The sequence below is a fragment of the Lepus europaeus genome, chromosome 20 (genome assembly GCF_033115175.1).
Source record: "Lepus europaeus isolate LE1 chromosome 20, mLepTim1.pri, whole genome shotgun sequence".
NCBI lineage: Eukaryota > Metazoa > Chordata > Mammalia > Lagomorpha > Leporidae > Lepus > Lepus europaeus.
Window position 1 is genome coordinate 68,835,487 of NC_084846.1, and position 23,664 is coordinate 68,859,150.

General features: G+C 42.9%; 1 protein-coding gene across 3 annotated transcripts; it reads right to left on the reverse strand.

Annotated features, from left to right (window-relative positions):
- Nucleotides 1–211: 211 nt before the first annotated feature.
- On the reverse strand, nt 212–7,723 carry SEC61G (SEC61 translocon subunit gamma). Of its 3 annotated transcripts, none has more exons than XM_062179423.1 (4): nt 7,635–7,723; nt 5,005–5,104; nt 3,404–3,506; nt 212–360 (listed from the first exon to the last, which is right to left on the reverse strand). In XM_062179423.1, the coding sequence occupies exons 2-4, from the start codon at nt 5,096–5,098 to the stop codon at nt 351–353; spliced, it is 207 nt and encodes a 68-aa protein (XP_062035407.1). In that variant the 5' UTR covers nt 5,099–5,104; nt 7,635–7,723; the 3' UTR covers nt 212–350. The 3 variants fall into 3 exon arrangements, with proteins under 3 accessions (XP_062035407.1, XP_062035406.1, XP_062035408.1); XM_062179422.1 differs by having other exon boundaries at nt 7,630–7,710; XM_062179424.1 differs by lacking the exon at nt 7,635–7,723 and adding an exon at nt 5,226–5,311.
- Nucleotides 7,724–23,664: the final 15,941 nt, after the last annotated feature.

The following is a 23,664-nucleotide window of genomic DNA, read 5'->3' on the forward strand; positions in this document are numbered from 1 at the left end:
GACTCAATGTGGCAAACTTCATTGTTGCCTTACGTTAAGAAGCTGCCACAGTCACCCCAACCTTCAGCAATTACCACCCTGGTTGTCAGCATTTGTCAACATCAAGGCTAGACCCTCCACTAGCAAAGATTAGAACTCATTGAAGGTTCAGATGACTTTTCATCATTAGTTTCTATTATTAAAGTTTAATAGAGACCTGTGATGGAAAAAGTTTTGTTTTGAAGTTGTTTTAATTTAGAAATAAAAAAATCTTGGGAAAAACACAAAATATATAGGCAAATTTTTACTCCACGAGCTTCTCAAACCCTCACTTGTTAATCAATCTCCAGGACGATTCTTCCAAAAAGTATTCAGCCACCACTGCAAAAGAAAGAAAAATGGTCATTTCTGAGTATGTATAAGATATTAATGACAAATCTGCAAGGCAATGTGATGTAATTTTGTAGAATCAAAACCAGCTTTTTGACAGCCAGCTTAAATCCAAGACAGCATAAAAGCACACTGTACTTTAAAACCTGGGGACAGAAAAGGTCCTTGGGGATGTGTGGTTATTGGAACAGGTGTACTTTAAAACTCACACTGCTCATCTGGAAAACTTAATTTTGGAATACTATCACATAATATCTTTTTTTAATAACAAAAGATATAAATGACTCAACAGGCTGATTAGTTGAGAAGTCTTCATTTGACAGAGTCGATACATGTGTTGGAAATAAAGAGCAAATATGAAAAACTTGGTTACTACTGTATCTTATCATCATCCAAGCTCCCAGTTTAATATAATGAAACAAGCCATGTCTCAGCAGAAGAACTTACGTTTTAAAAACACAAACATTAGTCCAATACATGTTTCAGACTGTGCTGTTAAATAAAAATAATTTCATCACTAGATAAGAAAAAATTATGATAATGATTCAATGTGGTTGTTATTTCCCTTGCTGTCATCTCATGATGATTTAAACAGTGATCTATGCTCTTTGAAAAAGGAAAACAAAAAAGAAAACCAAAAATTTTCAGTTTTATAGCTATCATAGCTTACCATAAAAAAGAGTAAGTTTTCTGTAGCTTTTCTCACAAAATGTTTTGTTTGGCCTTCACATTAAGGTTAAACGTATCTAAAGACAGATTTTAAACTCCTTAAACAAAAAGACTTAGAAGTAACTACATTCCTAGGGTTTCCTCCACTGCTCTGCCACTTACCAACCTGATGTCAAGCAAGGTACTCAGTCTCTTCTTGAGAATTAGCTGGGTTTGCTCAAAGCAAGAACAGGCTCTGGCACAGCTTCGTTCTCAAGAGCTGTCAGCATTAGCATTATTGCCACTATCACCATTAGAAAAAAGGCAGAGAACCTGAAGTTGTTCACTTCTTCAGTAAGCTCTTCGGCAGTGCTTTGGTGGCCCTCGAGGGTACTGGACTAGGTTCTACAGAGGTAAGGATACGGAATAGATTACAGAATACGTTTGCCCCAGAACTCGTACTCTCACGTGGAAGGCTCACATCCTGGCTCATATCTAAGAGCCAAGGCAGTGATATCTGGTAGGCATACTGCTGAGTGAAGCCTGGGGGAAATGTGAAAACTGCTCATGTACCAAACAAATGGAAAGAGAAGTGTGTGTGTTGTTCTCAAAGTTACACTAAAAACAATGAATGTGATTATCCCAGGAAGTAAGTTTTTTATGAACTTATAAAAGCAACAGTCAGGATGGAAAAGAACCACAGAGGCATAAGCCGGAGAGGGGGCAAGGCAGATGCCCCTCCATCTCTCCTCTACCTGATGAGCTGCCGCCCAGGTAGCCTCAGGTCTCCTGAATAAACTTCGCTATCCTCTCCATAACTCCAGGATGCCCAGGCTGATGCTGACTTCAGTAACACAAAAGGGATTTCTGAACTGATGGAGATTTGAGTGACTCCCTTCCCATTCTAACTGTTTATCACTTTCTGGTATTTTGCTTGCTGACTATACCAGCCACTTAAGAAATCTATCCAACAATAAGCATTCAGTCATTTGTCATTTAAAAAACACATCTACCATTACCAGTGATAAAATAACCTGGCATTTAAGAGAATTATATTCAGAAAGCTTTTCTAACTATTCCAAATTTTATCACTCCCCACAATAAGCCTAAGAGGCACTGTTACCTCCAAATGGTAGCTGACACGTAGAGATTAAATGAAAACAAAATTACCAAGTAACTATCAGAACTCACACTAAGATCCCCTACTATCAGCATCAATGGTTCATCATAAAACCAACTTACATTTTGGTTTTGACCCAAATTGTTTTTCAGGACCTCTATGACTTAAGTCATTGATTTTTTACTCTAACCCAAGTAAGAACTATTTTCCTCACTGAATAAACTGGGCACAGAGAAGCTAAGTAAGTCACCCAAAGCTATTATTAAGTAACAAGAAAGCAAACGTAATATAGGCAATTTGGTCCAGAATTAGAACCTAGCAGAATGGTGACTTACAGATGGGGACATTTCTCTGCACCTTAAAAATCAACAAGATATAAAGAGGATAGGGGTGTGAATATTGGTTAACTAAATATTTCCTTTGTGATACACTATCTTTTTCTTGACCCCATAAAATTTTATTAATTTAAAAAAGCACTGCCTAGCTCAAAAAGTTGCTGTAAAGACTGCTGAAGATATAAAAGCTCCTAGTTATCAAGTACTCAGTGAATAGCAGTAGACCTTAACTGTATCAAAAAGTAAAGACAGGAGCTGGCACCGTGGTGCAGTAAATTAAACCTCCCCCTGCAGTGCTGGCATCCAATATGAGTGCCAGTTCTAGTCCCAGCTTCTCCTCTTCCAATGCAGCTCTTTGCTGTGGCCTGGGAAAACAGAAGATGGCCCAAGTGCTTGGGCCCCTGCACCTGCATGGGAACTGGGAAGCAGCATCTGGCTCCTGGCTTCAGATCAGCGCAGCTCCAGCCGTTGAGGCCATTTGGGGAGTGAATCAATGGAAGGAAGACCTTTCTCTCTCTCTCTTTTTTTTTTTTTTTTTAAAGATTTATTTATTTGAAAGTTAGAGTTACACAGAGAAAGGAGAGGCAGAGAGAGAGGTCTTCCATCCAATGGTTCACTCCCCAATTGGCCGCAACGGCTGGAGCTGCTCCAATCCAAAGCCAGAAGCCAGGAGCCTCTTCCAGGTCTCCCACGTGGGTGCAGGGGCCCAAGCACTTGGGCCATCTTCTACTTGCCTGCAACTCTACCTCTCAAATAAATAAATAAAATCTTTAAAAAAAAGTAAAGACATATTCTATATTATCTCTAAATATATATACATATTATATACAATATTACAATATTATATTATATATATATATAAAAATGACAACTCAAGTGGTTCTACCTCTACCCAATGTTAGATATAGTCTATTTCACTAAGTTTACTTACACGATGATGTTATTGATAGGGATATGGATCAATTTCACAAAGAAGCCAATGAATCCCATTATGGCAAATCCTATTGCTGTTGCCATGGCAATCTTCTGGAATTCTACATTTAAAAACACAAAATCCACATTATTTTTTGTAATATCATTGAAAGTATAGGGAAAAAAAGCAGATAAACTCACTAGTGTACATTTTTCTTGATTAGTAATTTTTTTTTAAAGTGAATACTAATAGTAAGTAGCTCACCTGACAGGTTTTTAAATTTCCACATTTCTTGATATTTAAGGAAACAGACATAAAAGTGCATGCTGAACTACTGAATTAAAAAACAAGCAGTGAAAATATCTGTTTTTAAGCAAACAGCCAGAATACCAAAAAAAAAAAGAAGAAAATTATAGATAGAACACACATTTATCTTTTTTTTTTTTTTTTGGACAGGCAGAGTTAGTGAGAGAGAGAGACAGAGAGAAAGGTCTCCCTTTTTCCATTGGTTCACCCCCTCAAGTGGCCGCTATGGCCGGAACGTAGCGGCCGGCGCACTATGCCAATCCAAAGACAGGAGCCAGGTACTTCTCCTGGTCTCCCATGCGGGTGCAGGGCCCAAGGACCTGAGCCATCCTCCACTGCACTCAGCCACAGCAGAGAGCTGGCCTGGAAGAGGGGCAACCGGGACAGAATCCGGCGCCCCGACCAGGACTAGAACCCGGGGTGCCAGCGCCGCAGGCAGAGGATTAGCCTAGTGAGCCACGGCGCAGGCCACACATTTATCTTTAAAAAAAAAAAAGCCTAGTATAATGTAGTTTTTATTATAACATTGAGAGTAAATGCAGAAACATCTTTTTGGCATATTATAAATAAGTCCATTGTCTTTATACTATGATGAAGCCCAGACCAAGGCCTAGAAAAATGAAACTAAGTTGAGTACAATTTTATATTCAACGCTTAAGTCCCTGGAAGTTTCCGTTACTGGCTCAGGGCAGCTGTCCCTGTCTTCCTGTCACATGCCCTCAGATCTCCTCTGGTTACCTCCTACAACATTTACCATGGAAGTAACTAGCAAATAAAATTTTAATTACTGCACATATTTGTTTATGACAGTACTCCCTGACAGATGCTACAATCCACAAGAAGGACCATTCTCTGTACTATATCTGTTTCTATTTGTTTATATGTTATACAGAATATATTATACTGCAGTCTATATTATATTCCCAGTTCCTAATCCAAGAGTAACAAATTCTGGTGTACGTTTTTAACACATGAATCACAACACATAAAACAAACTTTCTAGGTTAGCAACAACTATATCATTCACTTCATGTTAAGATTTTGTTCACTGGGCTAGGGTCAGAGGACAGAGGACTCCAAAGACTTTTCCAGAATGGAAATAAGAAATATATTAATCTTATATCATTTGAAAATACAAAAACTGAACAAAGAATATAAAAATTTTAGGAAGAAGTAATCTTTGTTAAAATGCAATAAAGCAAATAAATAAAAATACTGGTGAAACTAACATAATGATTATTCATCAGGAAGATGTTAATAAAAGACTTAAAAAATACAGATTTAGTTTTTTTCTCTCACATTAAAGCTATTACCTTTTCTATCAGGCTTGGTGCATCTTTTAACTAGTCGAATTGAGTCCTTTACAAACTGCCGACTTGGCTCAACAAATTGCATTACCTGATCCATGATTACCTGTTCAAAAAAACAAAAAGGAAAAATGATACTCATTTGGTATTACTTATATAGTAAGAGCTCACATTAATATGTAAATGAGATAAGCCATGAATTTATGTCTGATGAAGGTAAGGATCACCTCATAAATTGATATTAGTTTTGTAAATTCCAGCACAGCATCAGATCAAAGACATTATGCTCTCTGAAAAAGGACAGCATATTATTAATACAAAAGGGCCATATCTATTCAAAGGATAAGCAACTGGCAACACATCTATTCCTTATTCCTCTCACTGTTCCTGCCAAGAGAAAACAATGTTGGAATCCAACAATTACTTTCTGTAGGTAGCTAGCTCCCACCGCTGGTTCATTTCACAAATGTCTACAATGGTCAGTTCTAGACTGGGGCTACAGCTGGGAACCAGAAAACTCAATTCAGGTCCCCAGTAAATCTAGCAGGAACCAATTACTTAAGCCAGGAGTGAGGAACCTTTTTTCGGCCAAGGGTCATTTGGATATTATTACTATCCACAGGACATACAAAATTATCAACTTAAAAATTAGCCTGCTATAGATTTTCAAGTCCTACCTGCAGTCACCTTGTCAGGGCCAGACCAAGTGATTTCAAGGGCCTTATGGGCCAGATCTTTCCCATCTCTGACTTAAGACATTGCCTCCCGGTGTCTGCACCGGCAAGAAGCTGGACTGGGGAACTGCAGCTGGGAATGAAACCCAAGTACTCTGATATGCAACACAGGTGTCTTAATCCCTACGCTAAAGCAGATTAAATCTTCTGTGTTTATTTTAAACTATCCAGAAACGGTGAATGCTAATTACGGTGCTGCAAGACTAGAAGTGCATGTGGATTTCAAGCTGATTGTTCTAGAACATGCCCACATTTGGAGAACAGTATACTGTAAAGAATGGACAGGAAGAGAATAAAAGTTTCAAAACCATAAAGATTGGCTACAGAGAGACCTGGTTCTGAGAAGTTAGCAGCTAAACTCCAAACCTTTAATTATAAATATGTACTTAAAGGAAACAGAGCTATATGTCATATGGATTCTTTTGAGCAATCTATTACCCATCAGAAATGTCATCAAATCTTTAAGAGCTGTGGTATAATAGCTAACCAGGAGAGGGCATTCCTTGTATTTTAGTTTATTTCCAGTGCTTAGAACTGTGGCCATACAGTGGTTCAATTCCCTGGCCAGGAAATGCAAACCTCTTCAAGCCCATTTTCTCGTGTAAGGTGGGCAGTGAACCAATTAAATGGAGTAATGTGGACTAGGCACTGTGGTGCAGCTGGTTGAGCTGCCACTAAGATTAAGGCATCCCACACGGGAGAGCCTGGTCTGAGTCCTGGCTGCTCCATGCTTATGACCCAGATTCCTGCTATGCTCCTGGGAGGCAGCAGAGGAAGGCCCGAGTGCTTGGGTCACTGTCACCCATGTGGGACACCTGGATGGAGTTCCTGACTCAGGTACGGCCCAGCCCCAGCTGTTGAGGAGCTTCCCAGGGAGTTTACCAGTGAAAGACTTCAATGGTTCTCTCTCTACCTTTCAAATAACTTTTAAAAAAATATACATGGAATAGGGACCGTAGCGGGTAAAGCCACCGCCTGCAGTGCTGGTATCCCATACGGGCACCAGTTCCAGTCTCAGCTGCTCCTCTTCCGATCCAGCTCTCTGTATGGCCTGGGAAAGCAGTGGAGGATGGCCCAAGTCCTTGGGCCCCTGCACCCACATAGAGACCTGGAAGAAGCTCCTGGCTTCAGATCGGTGGCACAGCTCTGGCCATTGTGGTCATCTGGGGAGTGAACCAGCGGATCAAAGATCTTTCTCTCTGCTTCTCCTTCTCTCTCTGTGTAGCTGACTTTCAAATAAATAAATATCTTTAAAAATGGGATAATGTAAACCAAACACAAAGTATACAAAGAATTCCGTGAATGTTCTGGAACAAAAACACGTCACTGCCCGTTGGCTCATTATCTCACCATGTTCTTGAAGCCCAGCGGTCTAAAACTGGGTAATCGCAGACGCAGGAGGAAAGCAAACGAGCCTCTCTCCAGAAAAGCGCCACGGCCTCCAGAGAGGGGCGATCGTAACCAAGATCCACCCTCCCCCCGCACACCCCGGGGACGGCCGCAAGGCCAGAGGCACGGCTCCCCAGGACACGACGGCGGGGCCAGGCCTGCCCGCGGCTCTGCCAGGGCAAACTGCACTCAGACACCCGGTGCGGGGCCCCGCAGCTCCGAGCGCAGGCGGTGTAGCCAGAGGCGGAGAGTTCGCTCCCAGGCGGCAGAGGAGGAGCCGCGAGCAAGCGAACCCGGGCCGGGCGCAGCCGTGCGGCGGGGAGGGGGCAGCCCGGACCCGGCCAGGGCCCGGTGAGGCTCCCCGCTCACTGCCCGTGCGCCCGAGTGTGCCAACGCCTCGCCAGACCCCGCGCCCGGGCCGTCCGACCCTGAGGCCAGCCCACCGCGCCGCCGAGTCAGGAGTCCCAGCGGCCCAGATCGCCCACCCGCACCGCCAGGAAACCCCTACCGGACCCTCGGCCTTCGGAGACGCCAGGGACACGTAGCACGGAGCGCGTAGACGCTGGCGGCCGGAAGCGGAAGCGCGCCTCAGCCCACAGCACGCCCACTACCCGTCCGATTGATTCTTTGCGCGAGGCCCCAGTGCGCAGGCGCGGCGCAACGGGCGCCCCGGCCGGAAGCGCGTCCCCTGGACTTCCGGCAGAGGCGCGCGAGGGCTGGGCCGCGTCCTCTGCGTGCGGGTGGGCGCGCGCCGGGCGGCCTCCGTGTTCCGCAGGCCGGGCCGCAGCCTGGCTCCCTGCGCGGCGCTGTCCGTCGTGTAGCCTCTCGCTGAATTTCTGCCGAGTGACTTCGTGGGGAGGAGCGAGGCGTTTCTCAGACGTTGCCGCGCGCCGCCGTCCTGGCCGCTCGGGAGCGCTGCGAGGCGGACCGCACGACCTCCCCGCGGCCGGCCCACGCCGCCCCGTCTGACGTGGGTTCTGGAGTCCGCCAGCCCTGTGGCCTCCCGGTGTGGAGGGGAACAGGCTTGCCGCTGGGAGTGTTTTTAACCGGATGTCAGCCTGCTTCCTGCTGCGGTGACACCTCGCTAGGGGCGAGAAGCCGGAGGTGCCGTACCCCGGCGTGGGAATTCACGACGTGGAGAGGGTGACAGATAGTTCGTGTTGATAGAAAGTTCGTGTTGTGAGGAAGACTAAAGGATGCTAAGGAAAAGCTGTCTTGAGCGGGCACTGTAGACCTCTGAGGAGATAACAAATGGGCTGAAGTCCATAGGGATACAGTAAGTTACATTTTGATTCCATTTTCACAGACTTTGAAATACCCTCATACGTGGTGTGTAGACAGGTTACAGAGTATGCAGAATGTGTTAGAAATTTAAGTTCCCTCCTCTGGCCCAGACCCACAGAATCAATGGAATTAGAATTTTACATTTCAGAAGCTAGCAGGAGAGCTCAAGTAGTGTCATTTAGAAGCATGGAGCATTTTTTTTTTTTTTAAAGATTTATTGATTTATTTGAAAGAGTTACACAGAGGAGAGGCAGAGAGAGAAAGTCTTCCATCCACTGGTTCACGTCAGCTGCCAGAGCTGTGCCAATCCGAAGCCAGGAGCCAGGCCAGCAGCTTCTTCCGGGTCTCCCATTCGGGTGCAGGGGCCCAAGGGCTTGGGCCATCTTCCACTGCTTTCCCGGGCCCTAGCAGAGAGCTGGATCGGAAGTGGAGCAGCCGGGACTGGAACCGGCGCCCATATGGGATGCCAGCACTGCAGGCGATGACTTGACCCGAACCACAGCACCAGTCCCTGCATGGAGCATTCTGATACCTCCCTGAATCAGTTCTCAGCTGCTCCTGTGTTATATTGGTTCCTCAGTTACCCTGCTTATGTTCCACTGCAATGCTGACAAAGATGCCATGCTCAGGCTGCTGGACTAAAGAAGTTTTTACTGTACTGTGTTAGTAAAATGGTGCAGCCTTACCTACAGCATGATCTACACCCCAGACACCATCCTAGGCTCTGGCCCCTGCCACCATTGCTGAAAGTCAGGTGGCCACATGGCCCAACCACCAGTGTCAGCTTCATCCACATCCTAATGGGATTCCCAGCTCCTGCTTTCCTGCCCAGCCGTCCTCAGTTTTCAGAGGACCTGTTCCTGAACACGTGGCTCCCTTTCTCTCCATCTCCTGGTCTCTCTTGATCTTTCTCTCTCGCTCTTTTGATCTCTCTCTTACGCTCTCCTCCCTCTTTTTCCTTCCTTGCCCCTTCCCTCTGGTCTGTCGGGTTTCCCCCAATAAACCCTTTCCCTTACTCTGGTGTTTGGTGTGTTGTGTGGCAGCCTTACATTCTGTATATCCAGGACATTGCACAACCAGTGGTATTGCGAAACAAGTATTAAAGGGTTCCAGTGTTTTGCTCTGACATGGGATAAAAGCCATAGTCATAACATCACATAATTGGAAAACCTAGGATTTCATCTATTAAAAGTTATGCCCCTCCCTCTGTTTCACACACTTATTACAAGAAAACAAGGTGTCATGGAGCACCACACTGAACTGCTGGGTCTTCACTGTAGCCCCTACTAGAAGAAAAGCAGGTGTCACCACAAGACAACCATTGGATCCTCTCACTTGTATCCTCCATGTGCTTTCCACCATCCATCACCCTCATCAGACACCAGACCAGTGGAAACACCTGATCTTGGATTGTGACTCTCCAAACCTATGAGCCACATAAACTGCCTTTTTTAGTAACTTCTCTTCTGTATTTTTGTTATAATGATTAAGAGCTGAGTAATACATAGAATTTATTGAGACCAGGTAGTATTAGATAATGTGGAAGTTAATGGAGATACAAAGGGACACTTCATAATGATGAAAGATAAATTCATCAGGAAGTCATGACAGTTGTAACTTTGCATGCCTGTAATAACTTAACATTACATGAAACAAAAATTAACAAAAAATGAGATCTACAAACAAGTCAAATTTTTAAGACTCATCCTTCAGTGGTTAGTCTATGCCAAAAAATCAAACTCAGTGATGAAATAGAAGATCCAAACAACACTATCAGCCGCCTTGTCCTAATTGCTCTGTAAATGGTGCACAACTTCCTACACAAACCAAACTGTGAAATTCTTTTCAAGTGGGGCATCTTCCCATCCAGCTTTCTGTTAGTATATGTGGTAGGAAACATGATGGCCCAGTTACTTAAGTTCTTTACACACATGTGGATTCATAGAGGGGACTGATTGTGATAAAGCAAATGTAGTTAAATGTAGACTCTTAGTTGTGAATATGTGAGTGTTCATTGAACAATTCTTTCAACTTTATATCTGAAAATTTTTGTAAGATGGAAAAAAGTGCAGGGGCTGGTACTGTGTTGCAGTGGTTTAAGCCCCAGCCTGAGCACCAGCATCCCAGATGGGTGCTGGTTCATGTCTCATCTGCTCTACTTCCTATCCAGCTCCCTGGTAGTGCACCTGGGAAATCAGCAGAAGACGGCCCAAGTGCTTGGGTCCCTGCCACCCACATGGGAGACCCAGAAGAAGCATCTGGCTCCTGGCTTTGGCCTGGCCCAACCTTGATCTTTGCAGCCATTTGCGGAGTGAACAAGCAAATGAAAGATCTCTCTCTCTCTCTCTCTCTCTCTCTCTGTAGCTCTGCTTTCAAATAAATAAATAAATCTTTAAAAGTGGGAAAAATGCAGATTACTAATTTAAGTTTTAAAAATTATGTAAATAATGATGAATATAAATTGAATATTTGCATAGCAGAAACTTTAAATTGCCCTTCAGTTTAAAAAAAATCAAATGTTAATGTCATTTGAGATAAGAAGATGAATTAACATTAACATTCCATTTTGATTCTTGAATAACTGCCTAAAGCAGACAAAAGCATACAGAGATCTATGTAAAGACAAGAACTCCATAGCACTTGTCTTTTTGGTTTGCTACTTCATGGGAGTATTACAATACAGTGGAAAAAGTTACTTTTTAAAAAAAGAAGCTAACATTCAGATATTATGTGTATTATTAATATATCTGAAGTTAGAGTGGAATAAAATTATGAAAATATTAACAGTTCTGGAAAAATCAAAGTGGACATAGATACAAACATAAAGAGTCTTAGGATATTAAGGTTAAATGTGATCAGCTCAAATAAAATTTTATCCCCCAAATCCTTTTTGAAAGAAAGATTGTTTTGATATACTATAAAAGTTAATGTATCTCATTTTACCAAAAACCAAGTAACTGGAATAGGTCAGTGAAGATGAGTTGAGATTTCAATAGCATATACTTAGTTACCAATGACTTGTGTTGCCAACAGCAGTAAACAGTTTTTGACTACTTCCTCTTGAAACTCTATACTCCTTTTACTTCATGATAATTTTCTTTAAAACAAAGAAATAATAAACTTTTCTGACAGTTTCTGAGTCTCCTTAATGAGTTTCTTTTCCTGTATTGATCCTGTGTTAGTCAAAGTAGGTAACTCTTAATACACACACTCAACATCTGGTTTAACACAATCCACGGTCGAAGGTGGGGTGAGGTAGGGATGTGGTCGCTTTCACAATCGCTCAGTGTTTCAAGCTCCTTCCATTGCCCAGTACTATCTTTTTTTACAACTTTGAAAATACACTTCATGAATCACACAATTCACCTATTTAAAGAGTGAAATCCAATAGTTTTTAGGATGTTCAGTGTTGTGCAACTATTACCAGAATCAATTTTAGAACACTTTCATCACATGAAACAGAAACAAAATAATTTGTAGTCATTTTACATTTTTCCCTTTCCTCAACAGTCCTTGTCACCTCTCCCTAATCCCAACAATAACTAACCAACTTTCTTTTTTTAAAAAAAGATGTATTTTGTTATTTGAAATGCAGCATTACAGAGAAAGGGATAGACAGTCTTTTTTTTTTTTTCCCACAGGCAGAGTGGATAGTGAGAGAGAGAGACAGAGAGGAAAGTCTTCCTTTTTGCCGTTGGTTCACCCTCCAATGGCCACTGCGGACGGCGCATCTTGCTGATCCGAAGCCAGGAGCCAGGTGTTTCTCCTGGTCTCCCTTGCGGGTGCAGGGCCCAAGCACTTGGGCCATCCTCCACTGCCTTCCAGGGCCATAGCAGAGAGCTGGCTTGGAAGAGGGGCAACCGGGATAGAGTCCGGCGCCCCAACCGGGACTAGAACCCGGTGTGCCGGCGCCGCAAGGTGGAGGATTAGCCTGTTAAGCCACGGCACCGGCCACAGTCTTTTTTTTTTTTTTTTTTTTTAAGATTTATTTATTTATTTGAAAGTGTTACAGAGAGAAGGAGAGGCAGAGAGAGAGAGAAAGAGGTCTTCCATCCACTGGTTCACTCCCCAATTGGCTACAATGGCCAGAGCTGTGTCGATTCAAAGCCAGGAGCCAGGAACTTCTTCTGGGTCTCCCACATGGGTGCAGGGGCCCAGGGCCTGACTTGTTTCACTGAACCTGATGTTCTCCAGGTTCATTCATGTTGTCCCAAATGACAGATTTCATTCCTAGAAATGGCTGACTAGAAACCCATTGTGTGTATACAGTATACTTTATCTATTCATCTGTTGATCTTGGATATTGTAAACAATGTTGCAATAAAACAGCATATCTCTATTTTATTTTTTTTATTTGAGAGGCAAGATTACAGAGAGAGCGAGGGAGAGGCAGAGAGGTCTTCCTTCTGTGGGTTCGCTCCTCAAATGGCCACAACAGCTGGAGCTGGGCCAATCAGAAGCCAGGAACCAGGAGCTTCTTCCAGGTCTCCCATGTGGGTGCAGAGGCTCAAGCACTTGGACTATCTTCCCCTACTTTCCCAGTCTATTAGCAGAGAGCTGAATCAGAAGTGGAGCAGCCGGAACTTGAACTGATGCCCATATTGGATACCAGTGCTGTAGGCAGAAGCTTAGCCTACCATGCCACAGCACCAACCCCAAGCATATCTCTTTTGATGACTTCTTTTCTTTTCTTTGCATATATATCCAGGAATGAAATTGCTAGATGATATGGTAGTTCTATTTTTAATATTTCATACTGTTTCCCATAATGGCTTTATTAATTTGCATTTCCACCAACAGTGTGTATGGAATTTCCTTTTCTCCACATCCTTGCCAACAGTTACATTTTATTTTTTATAATAGTCATTATAACATATTTGAGATGAATCTCATTGTAACTTTCATTTGTATTTCTTGGAAGATTAGTGATATTGGGCATTTTTTCATATACCTGTTGACCATCTGTATGTCTCCTTTCATCCACTTTAATAGAGCTATTTGTTTTCTTATTATTGAGTTGTCTGAGTCCCTTATAAATTTTGGATATTGGCTGCTAATCAGATGTATACTTTGCAAATATTTTTTTCAAAACTGTAGGTTTTCTCTTCATTTTGTTGATTGTTCAGAAGCTTTTTAGCATGATGTAATCCCATTTGTCTATTTTTGGTATTATTACTTTTGCTTTTGAAGTATTATCCAAAAAATCATTTTCCAGACAAATATTTTAAAGCATTACCCCTATGTTTTTCTTCCAGTGCTTTCATATTTTGGGACCCTACATTTAAGTCATTAATCCATTTTAAGTTGATTTTTATGTATAGTGAGAGTTAGGGGCTAATTTCTTTTGCTTGTGGGTGTCAGTTTTCTAAGCACCAATTTGACTACCTCAGAAGAAGGAGGTTCTGCATAATAATTAGACTTCTGATTCTTCATGGTTTTAGTTGATATGACATTTAATTTTTCTAATTTTAAAATTTTTAATTTATTTATTTTTAAAGCCAGAGAGCCAGAAAGAGATAGAGATCTCCCAGTCACTGGTTAACTTACCAAATGCCCACAGATTCAGTTCTCCTAGATGGGTAGCTGGGACTCAACTCTTAAGTTTGCACCCAGGCCCTCCAGTATGGGATGCTGGCGTCTCAGGTCCGTTTCTGGTAACCACTGCCCCAAATGTCTCCCCCAAAGTGGCATTTTAATCCCTCAGGGGCAGATAGGAGATGTTAACTCAGTGTTTTCTACCCAATTCTTCAAGTTATGTAGTGCTGCTGCAAAGGGTAGAGCATGTATAAACGAAATGTCAGTGTCAAAAATATTAACCTTATAATGTGCATTAAGAGCAAATCCCATCCACATTTAGACATTTAGCTATTTTCTTAATTTTGTAAGTTATTTAGTACATCTATAGATATTTATAACTACTTTTGAAATAATATTTTAGTAAAAATAATGTTAATTATTTTTAAAAAATTTAGATCATATGTACAAGTACAAAGAAAACTGCAAAAAAACAACCATTATTCTTTATCTGCTAAAAGCTTCACAGGTAACCCTTACTCCCAGGTCCTATTTATATTTAAATATGTGTGTGGGGGGGGTCATACATATATGTGATATCTAAGTAAATAACTAGAAAACAATAAAATTTAGGCTGGCGCCGCGGCTCAGTAGGCTAATCCTCCACCTTGCGGCGCCGGCACACCGGGTTTTAGTCCCGGTCGGGGCACCGATCCTGTCCCGGTTGCCCCTCTTCCAGGCCAGCTCTCTGCTGTGGCCAGGGAGTGCAGTGGAGGATGGCCCAAGTGCTTGGGCCCTGCACCCCATGGGAGACCAGGAGAAGCACCTGGCTCCTGCCATCAGATCAGCGCGGTGCGCTGGCCGCAGCGCACCTACCGCGGCAGCCATTGGAGGGTGAACCAACGGCAAAAAGGAAGACCTTTCTCTCTGTCTCCCTCTACTGTCCACTCTGCCTGTCAAAAAAGAAAAAAAGAAAAAGAAGACAATAAAATTTATACTAAACTCATATATACAATGTTTATTTTATTTGATTCAACAGGAGAAAAATGAAAATGGAAGTGTTTTAAAATTTCTGCATGTTTGATAAATATTTTTTTTACCATGTCCAACACTGCTCCTTAATTATAATTCTTAGGTTAGGTAAATTATGAAACACATTAAGATTAAAGTTATGATTTATATTCTAAAAATGTTTTAATTTTAGACAGTAAAATTGGCAACATGCCAGGATGAGAAAATTCATGCACTTCCTCCCTCCAAGTTTTATAAGTGTTTTTGGAATATTGGAATATTCTTTGATTGAAGGATGATTCTATTTAAGCCCACTTTATTTTTTTAAAAATTTTTTTTATTTTTATTTGAAAGTCAGAGTTACACAGAGAGAAGGAGAGACAAAAAGAGAGGTTTACTCCCCAATTGTCCACAACAGCCAGAACTGCGCCAATCTGAAGTCAGGAGCCAGGAGCTTCTTCCCAGTTTCCCACATGGGTACAGGGGCCCAAAGACTTGGGCCATCTTCTACTGCTTTCTAAGGCCATAGCAGAGAGCTAGATCGGAAGTGCAGCAGCTGGGACACAAACCGGCGCCCATATGGAATGCCGGCACTGCAGGCGGCAGCTTTACCCACTACGCCATAGTGCCAGCCCCTAAAAGCCCACTTTAATCCTTTTTAAATAGTGAGATAAAAATTGTAATGACCCCAAACTTTATTTATTCTTTTCCTTACTGGAAGTCCTACCTAATGTAATAAAACAAGAAGGCAAGGTGTATATATTGGAAAGGAATAAATAAAAATTCTCTTTGTCCAGATATGACATAATTTTCTACATGTCACATAGAACAACAATGAAAATGGAATCTCGAAGTAAAAAACAAGACCTATTTTTATTTGACACCAGAAAGAAGTAGGGGGAGGGAGACAGGGAAGGAGAGAAAGAGAAAAGAGAAGAAACAGAAGAGGGACAAGGAAAGTGAGAGTGAGAGCCGGATGTCTGGCGTGGTGGTTGTTGAGACACTGTTTGGGACACATGCATGCCATATCAGAGCGCCTGGGTTGGAGTCTTGGCTCTGTTTGTCACTCCAGCTTCCTGCTCATGTACCCTGGTAGGCAGCAGATGATGTCTCAAGTTCTCACAAAGGGAAAAGGATCGTAGTTTGTGTGTGTGTGTGTGTGTGTTTAAGATTTATTGATTTATTTGAAAGGCAGAGTTTCAAAGAAGTAGAGGCAGAGAGAAAGAGAAAGGTCTTCCATCTACTGGTTCATTCCCCAGATGGCTGTAACAGCAGGAGCTATGCCAATTTGAAGCCAGGAACCAGGAGCCAGGGAATTCTTCCTTGTCTCCCACACGGGTGCAGGGGCCTATGAACTTCGGTCATCTTCTACTGTTTCCCAGAGAGCTGGATCATAAGTGGAGCAGCTGGGTCTCGAACTGGCGCCTATATGGATGCTGGCACTGCAGGCAGCGGCTTTACCCACTATGCCACAGCGCCCACTCCAGGTTCACAGTTTTTAAGCTTAAATGTTTAAAATCATTTCTTGGTTAGTTTAAATTTTATTGTCAGATAGTTTCTTCTTTTTGCTGAAGGGGCTTAGAGACTTATTTCCTGAGTTCATGCAGTTTAAATATAACTGTCTTTATAGTTTAGTAAGTTGGGTGGGTATAAAACTGAGTATCCCAAGGCCAGCGTTTTGGTATAGCAAATCTAAGCTGCTGCCTGAAATGCCAGCATCCCAAATTGGAGCCAAGAGAGTCCCAGCTGTTCCTCTTCTGATCCAGTTGCCTGCTAATGCACCTGGGAAGGCAGCAGGTGATGGCTCAAGTTCTTGGCCTCCTGCCACCGATGTAGGAGAACAGATGGAGTTCCAGACTCCTGGCTTCAGCTTGGACTAGCCCCAGGCCATTGCGGCCATTTGGGGAGTTTTGGGGGAGTGAACCAGTAGATGGAAGATTGATTGATTGTGTGTGTGTGTGTGTCCTGGCCTCTCTGTATTATTTTAAAATAATACAACTTGATAAATAGAATTACCCTATTGTCTTCTAGTACCAATTGCCTCTAAGGGAAATATGATGCTAGCTTGGATTTTTCTGTCTTATTTGTCCCCTCTGTTCCTCTTCTACCCCTGAAATTCAGCGAGGCCTACCATTTCCCTCAGTGAAAGGTGCCCTTCTGACTGATTCTTGCTTCAATTCTGGGAGATTTTATGCTCTTATGTCTTGTAAGATGTTCTGTGTGATCTATTTGGGTGTCTGTTTAATAAGACTATGCTTTTGTTAGCATTTCTGCCATTGATATGTGTTCTTAATTGTTTCTCCTTGTTTATTCCTTTATACTCGCATGTTTTACTTCAAACTTGTTTCTTCCTGGTTAATTCAGTTTTAAATTGCTTGGTTCTTGCTGTTTTCAACTCATTCTCTCATGTTATTTGGGTTCTCAATTTTATTCTGTAGGAGGACAATCTCCCTTTTTATTTCATTTCAGTTTTTACTTACTTAATGATGGGAAATCATGTTTTTGAGTCCATGTGCTGATTGTGATTCCTTTTGGAGTTTTCTTCTATCTCTGCCTCCTGTATGCTATTGTCGTCTCTTCATGTATGTATCTTTCCATGGTATGTTTGCATAATTTAAATTTCAAAATCTTTTTAAAAATCTTATTATAAAATATTAAAACCTCAAATGAAGAGAATAATGTTACTTTTTTCCATCTTACTCAAGCAGGAAGAACATGAGCAGCTCTGTTTGCCTTTCTTTTTGCCTGCTGCAGTGGCCTGCATTCTCCTCAGTGCCCTTTGTATACATTCAGAGTCATATTCATCTCTGTGGAACTATAGTGTGGAAACTGAGTCGCCTCCACCTACTTCTCTGTAGATGCTGAGCATTATTAACTAACAGGAAAGGCAAATTAAACTCATTATGAGTTGCCACTAAACACCCACTAGAAATGGATAAAATTTAAACACAGAATGATACCAAATCTTGGCAAAGATATGGCTCGATTGAAACTTTCATTAATTACTGTGCACAGTCAACAAGAAAATGGCACAACCATTTTAGAAGACATTTCTGTTGTTTCTATAAACTTAAACATCTTACTTTAAGACCTAGCAATCAGGGTCAGCACTGTGGTTTAGCGAGTAAAGCCACTGCCTGCAGTGCCGGCATCCCATATGGGCACCGGTTTGTGTCCCGGCTGCTCCACTTCTGATCCAGCTCTCTGCTATGGCCTTAGAAAGCAGTAGAAGATGGCCCAAGGACTTGCACCCACGTGGGAGACTGGGAAGAAGCTCCTGGATCCTGGCTTCAGATCAGCACAGCTCCAGCTGTTGCAGCTAATTGGAGAGTGAACCAGTGGATGAAAGACTTCTCTCTCTCTCTCTCTGCCTCTCCTTTTCTCTGTGTGTAACTGACTTCAAATAAATAAATAAATCTTAAAAAAAGAGCTAGTAACCTACTCCTAGGTATTTACCAAGAGAAATGATAACATTTGTACACACATGTTGTATTCATTTATATTTGCTCATATAACCTTACTTATAATAGTCAAAAAGTGGAGACAACTCAAACATTTCTAACAGAAATTGAGAACACAAACTAGGGCATATTCATACAAGGAAATGGTATTTGGCAATGTGAATCAAGTGCTGATAGATGTAACAGCATGAATACATCTCAAAATGTGTTGAATACAAAAGCACACACATACACAGACTTTTAAGAGCACGTATTATACGCATATAATTCCATTTATTTGAGTGTCTAAGATGACAAAACTGATCTATAGTTACAGAAAGCAGTTAAGTAGTTGCTGGGGCAAGGGCTGGTGGTAGGATTTTCTGTAATCATGAAGGGAATTTTGAGAGATGACAAAAATGATCCATATGTTGACTGGGTTTGGTAGTTGACTGGGTGTATCCATTTGTCAAAAGTCCTTGAAGTGTTTTAAAGGGTGCATTTTACTGAGAGAAAATTATACTTAATACAATTGCAAGTACTTATATTCTCTTGAACCTTCTCTTGAACCTTGAAACAAAATATCATTTTTTTCTTTTTTTGAGAATGTTTATAAGTGTTGACACAAAGGTTTGCATATTCTTCTCAGAAGTACCTAGAAAAGACACAAGATGGCGATGTTACACTAAGAAAGCATATGTTTAAACAAGCCCCAACTTCATCTGGCAGTGACAGTATGTCATTTATGTTATTGTCCTTGCTAACTTCTTTATTTTAATGAGAGAGAGAGAGAGAGAGAGAGAGATTTTTCACATGCTGGTTCACTACCCAAATGGCTGCAATGGCTGGGGTTGGACCAAAAACCATTCACAAGGGTTGCAGGAGCCCTAGTTCTTGGGTCATGTTGTGCTGCTTTCCCAGGGGCATTAGAAGGGAGCTGGATAGAAAGCGGGGCTGCCAGGACTGGAATGAGCTCTCTAATATACATGGGATGCCAGGATCGACATTGTGACCTAGTGGGTTAAGCCACTGCCTGCGATGCCAGAATCCCATATGGGTGCCAGTTTCAGTCCCTCCTGTTCCACTTCCAATCCAGCTCCCTGCTAATGTGCCTGGGAAAGCAGTGGAAGATGGCTCCAGTACTTGGTTCCCTGCACTCATGTGGGAGACCCGGAAAAAGCTCCTGACTACTGGCTTCAGCCTGGCTCAGCCCTGGCCATTGTGAGTGTGTGTATATGTATATATTTTTTACACACACACACACACACACACACACACACATATATGGGATGCCAGTGTCCCGAGTAGTGGTTTAACCCTCTGTGCCAAAAAGCTTGCCTCTATCCTCACTACTTTCTTGTCCAAGGTAGAGTCTTATCTAATATTCTTAATTATTGTCTACACCCAAGAACTGCTTCAAAAATTCTTCAAAGTGCTGCAGATTTTTTTAAAGATTTATTTATTTGAAAGGCAGAGTGACAGAGAGGAAGAGACCGAGAAAAATCTTCCATCCACTGATTCATTCCCCAAGTGACTGCACCAGCCAGGTCTGAATCAAGCCAAAACCAAAAGTTAGGAACACCATCCCGATCTCCCACGTGGGCGGCAGGGGCCCACGGGGCGTCTTCCCCTCCCTTCCTGGGTTCATTAGCAGGAAACTGGGTTGGAAACAGAGTAGCCAGGGCTGAACTGGCTCCCCCACATCAGATGCCACTGGCACTCCAGTATGGGATGCCAACCTTCTGCACCACAACACTAGACCCTCTATGTTATTTCTAAGAACGTTCGTTTCCTGTTGTTTTTAATAAAAGCGAAAAAGCTGAACAGTTCACACTCAGTGAGAGTCCTTGTTATTAGAGTTGCGAGGGCACTCTGCACCACAGTGCGGCAGCCACCTGAGGGCAGTGCAGAGGCGCAAACACCCCGGTGCGAACGTGGTGCAGGGCTGCCCGTGGAACTGGCCTCTGGTGGACGCTCTGTACCAACTAAATCCACAGAAGACCACGAGTGTCTGTGTGAGCGCCAGGAGCATTCATTCTATCAAAGCTAAAGGGTGGGGAGGCAATGAACACACGAGGGTCTTCAGAGTCCATGGAAAATGCATACGATAAAAATTATATTTGGATTGAAAAATTTATTGTACCAAAATAAACTTTCCTTTTAATTCCATTTTCAGACTTTTTGAAGTACTTTTATATTTCTAGAAACTACCTATTTGATCCAGAATTTTTTTATTTAAAACATTATTTCTCATTAATGATGAATTTGTTGGGGCTGGCCCTGTGGTGTAGCTGGTAAAGCTAAAATGTGTACAAATGTTATCATTTCTCTACCCAGGAGTAGATTGGTAGGTCTTAAAGTAAGATGTTTAAGTTTATAAAAGTCTACAGCAACAACAGAAGTATTTTCTAAAATGACTGTGCCATTTTCTTAGCTGTGCACAGTCAATAAGAGTTTCAATTGAGCCATATCTTTGTGGGCACCAGCATCCCATATGGGCACCAGTTTGAAACCCTGCTGCTCCACTTCCAATACAGCTCTCTGTATGGCCTGGGGAAGCAGTGGAAGATGATCCAAGTGCTTGGGCCCCTGTACTCACGTGGGAGACCCAGAAGAAGCTCCTGGCTCCTGGCTTCAGATCAGCCTAGCTCTGGCCGTTTGTGACCATTTGGGGAGTGAACCAGTGGATGGAAGATCTCTCTCTGCCTCTACTTCTGCCTCTGCCTCTGCCTCTCTGTAACTCTGCCTTTCAAATAAATAAATAAATCTTTAAAAGAGAGAGAGAGAGAGAGGGAGAGAGAGAGACATTGTTATCAAGCCAAGTGTCCTGTATATGTAATCCTTGGACTCAATATTTAAAACAATTCAATGGAGGCTGGTGTTGTGGTGCATCAGATTAAGCTACCACCTGTAACTCCAGCATCCCACATGAGTGGGATGCAAGCAGATGGAAGATCTCTGTCTCCACTTTTCCCTCTCTCTCTCTCTGCCTTTCAAAACACATAAATCATTTAAAAAATAATAATAAAACAGTGCAATGAAGACAGGAGAGAAATGCAGGCAGACTAGAGGGAGGTGATACTTGGAAAAAGAGGCACTTGGTGAGTTTCCCATTTTCATGAAGTTTGCCCATGGGCAGATTCCAGTCTTTCCACCGCCTTCCAAACCACCACCCCCAGGCAGCCCTCATCAGCTCAGGCTTTTCGCTGGGGACGTTTTGAGTCTCCTGCTCCTGGAGTAAGCTCTTTGTGCTATGGGGAGATGGGTGTGGATCTGGAGTCTGCAGCCCTGGGCAAATGCCTTGAGCTTCTCTCTAGGTCTCTGAGCTTCACTTTGTGCTCCCAGGGATAAGAGGGGCCACACCTTTCTCATGGGGCTGTTTTGCAGAACTAACAGATAACGTGGGTAAGGCCAGGCACCCAGGACTCTGCATGATGAGTTTGCTTCCCGCCTCCCTTTAGTGGTTTGCCTGCGATCTTGTGAGAAATTTTCAATTCTGAAGGGAAATGCTGCTGGCTCACCTCCAAGTCAGCATAAACAGCTGTGAGTTTTGTGTTCACAAGGCTGTGGCTATCTTATCTGCCTTCCTTTAAAATCCAGGCTGCAAGGATCTTCTGCCCCCATCTGTGGTGAACCTCCTCGCTAGACCACCCCAAAGCGCCAGCAGATGGCCCCTTCCCAGGAGCATTTCAGAATCACTTGCCTTTCTCAGCCTCTCTGACTTCTGGTTCCAGGAGAGTCTCCCAACCTTGTTAATCCTCGGTCCCCGCTGCCTCCTGTCTTCCCTCTACATGATTTGTGTGGTCCTGTACACCAGTCATCGAAAGGACTGTAGTCTGTCTACCAGGTGGCGTCTGTTCTTGGCCTCTACCTCTGCTATCCAGTCAGGCTTGCCCACAGGCCTGCAGCCCAAGCAGCCCTTGCTCCTCCCACCCTCTCCTCTAGTTTCTCTGCTTCCACCAGGACTCTGCTTGCTGTTCTCCAGATCCGAGAGTTAAAGCTTTAAATACGCCTGTCACGTCCTATTACTCTTTCCTTGTTAGCTTCTCCCCTCGCTTCTCATTGCATGTAAAATAACATCTCAAGCCTCACACATCCCATGGTTGCCCTCTTCCAGCATCTGCTACGCTTTCTTCCTGTCCCACAAACATGTCAGGGTCCCCTGTCATCCAAGCACTTGCCAGTGCAGCTCCTCTGCTTAAATCTTCTCTCTTTGCTTGGCCACCTGCTTTTCTGTCCCCCCTGTGAGTGTCCTAACTACAGCAGCCCACGTCCAGCTCAGCTCCTCTCCAAGCCTTCATGCTGCTGTATTTCCTTTAAAGTACTCAGCTCTATTGGAATGTATCTATTTGTCTGTTGCAGCATCATGAAGTTTAGATACAAAATAGTTTAATCAGAGGAGTACCATCTCCCAAACTCTTATTTCTAATTAGGGTGTGAGCTACATATAGATGACCTGTATGTAACAGAGGCTCAATAAAGGAGGACAGTGCCCCCACGATGTTCTAGATTTGTTTGTATCTTATTTATGGCATGTCTTGGGAGGAATGGGTGGGTCAGGGAGTATCCCTGAGACTACATAAGTTCCTGGATGGGGAGGTGGCCTTGTTGATAAAGAGAGAGAGACTTCTGGCTAAGTAGAGAGTGACCAGTGACCCCGCCCCAGTCTTCTGAAGATAAGAAATCCAGCAGCCACTTCTGTACGTGCGGTTGATGCCAGGTGCTTGTCCTTATCATCGAGGATTTTCCGTACTGTTGTAACTGATCTAGATAACAAGAATTCTGTGAGGCTTGTGGAAAGTTTCATGTGTTTTCTGTTGACTCTTGATTGGAACCACCATCCAACTGACCAATGAGAAAACCATCTCTTTACTGGACCAATCATGAGAACCTCCCCTTTTATAGCTCATGAAGCCCTAGACAATTGGTCTGCAGCACAGCTCCCTCCTTAGCAACCTCTCTCAGTGCTGGGAAATTTTTCTTTCACTTCCACTTTCTTTAGGGATCCCCACAGTGTTGCTGAGGGTTTTTTTTCTTCCTTCACTTTTTTAATTTCTTTTTTAAAGATTTTTATTTATTTATTTGAAAGTCAGAGTTAGAGAAAGGAAAGAGAGATCTTCCATCTGCTAGTTCATTCCATAGATGCCTGCAAAGCCCAGGGCTATGCCAGGCCAAAGCCAGGAGATAAGAGATTCATCCAGGTCTCCCACGTGAGTGGCAGGGACCCAAACTTTTGGGCCATCTTCTGCTGCGTTCGTAGGCTCATTAGCAGGGAGCAGGATTGGAAGCAGAGC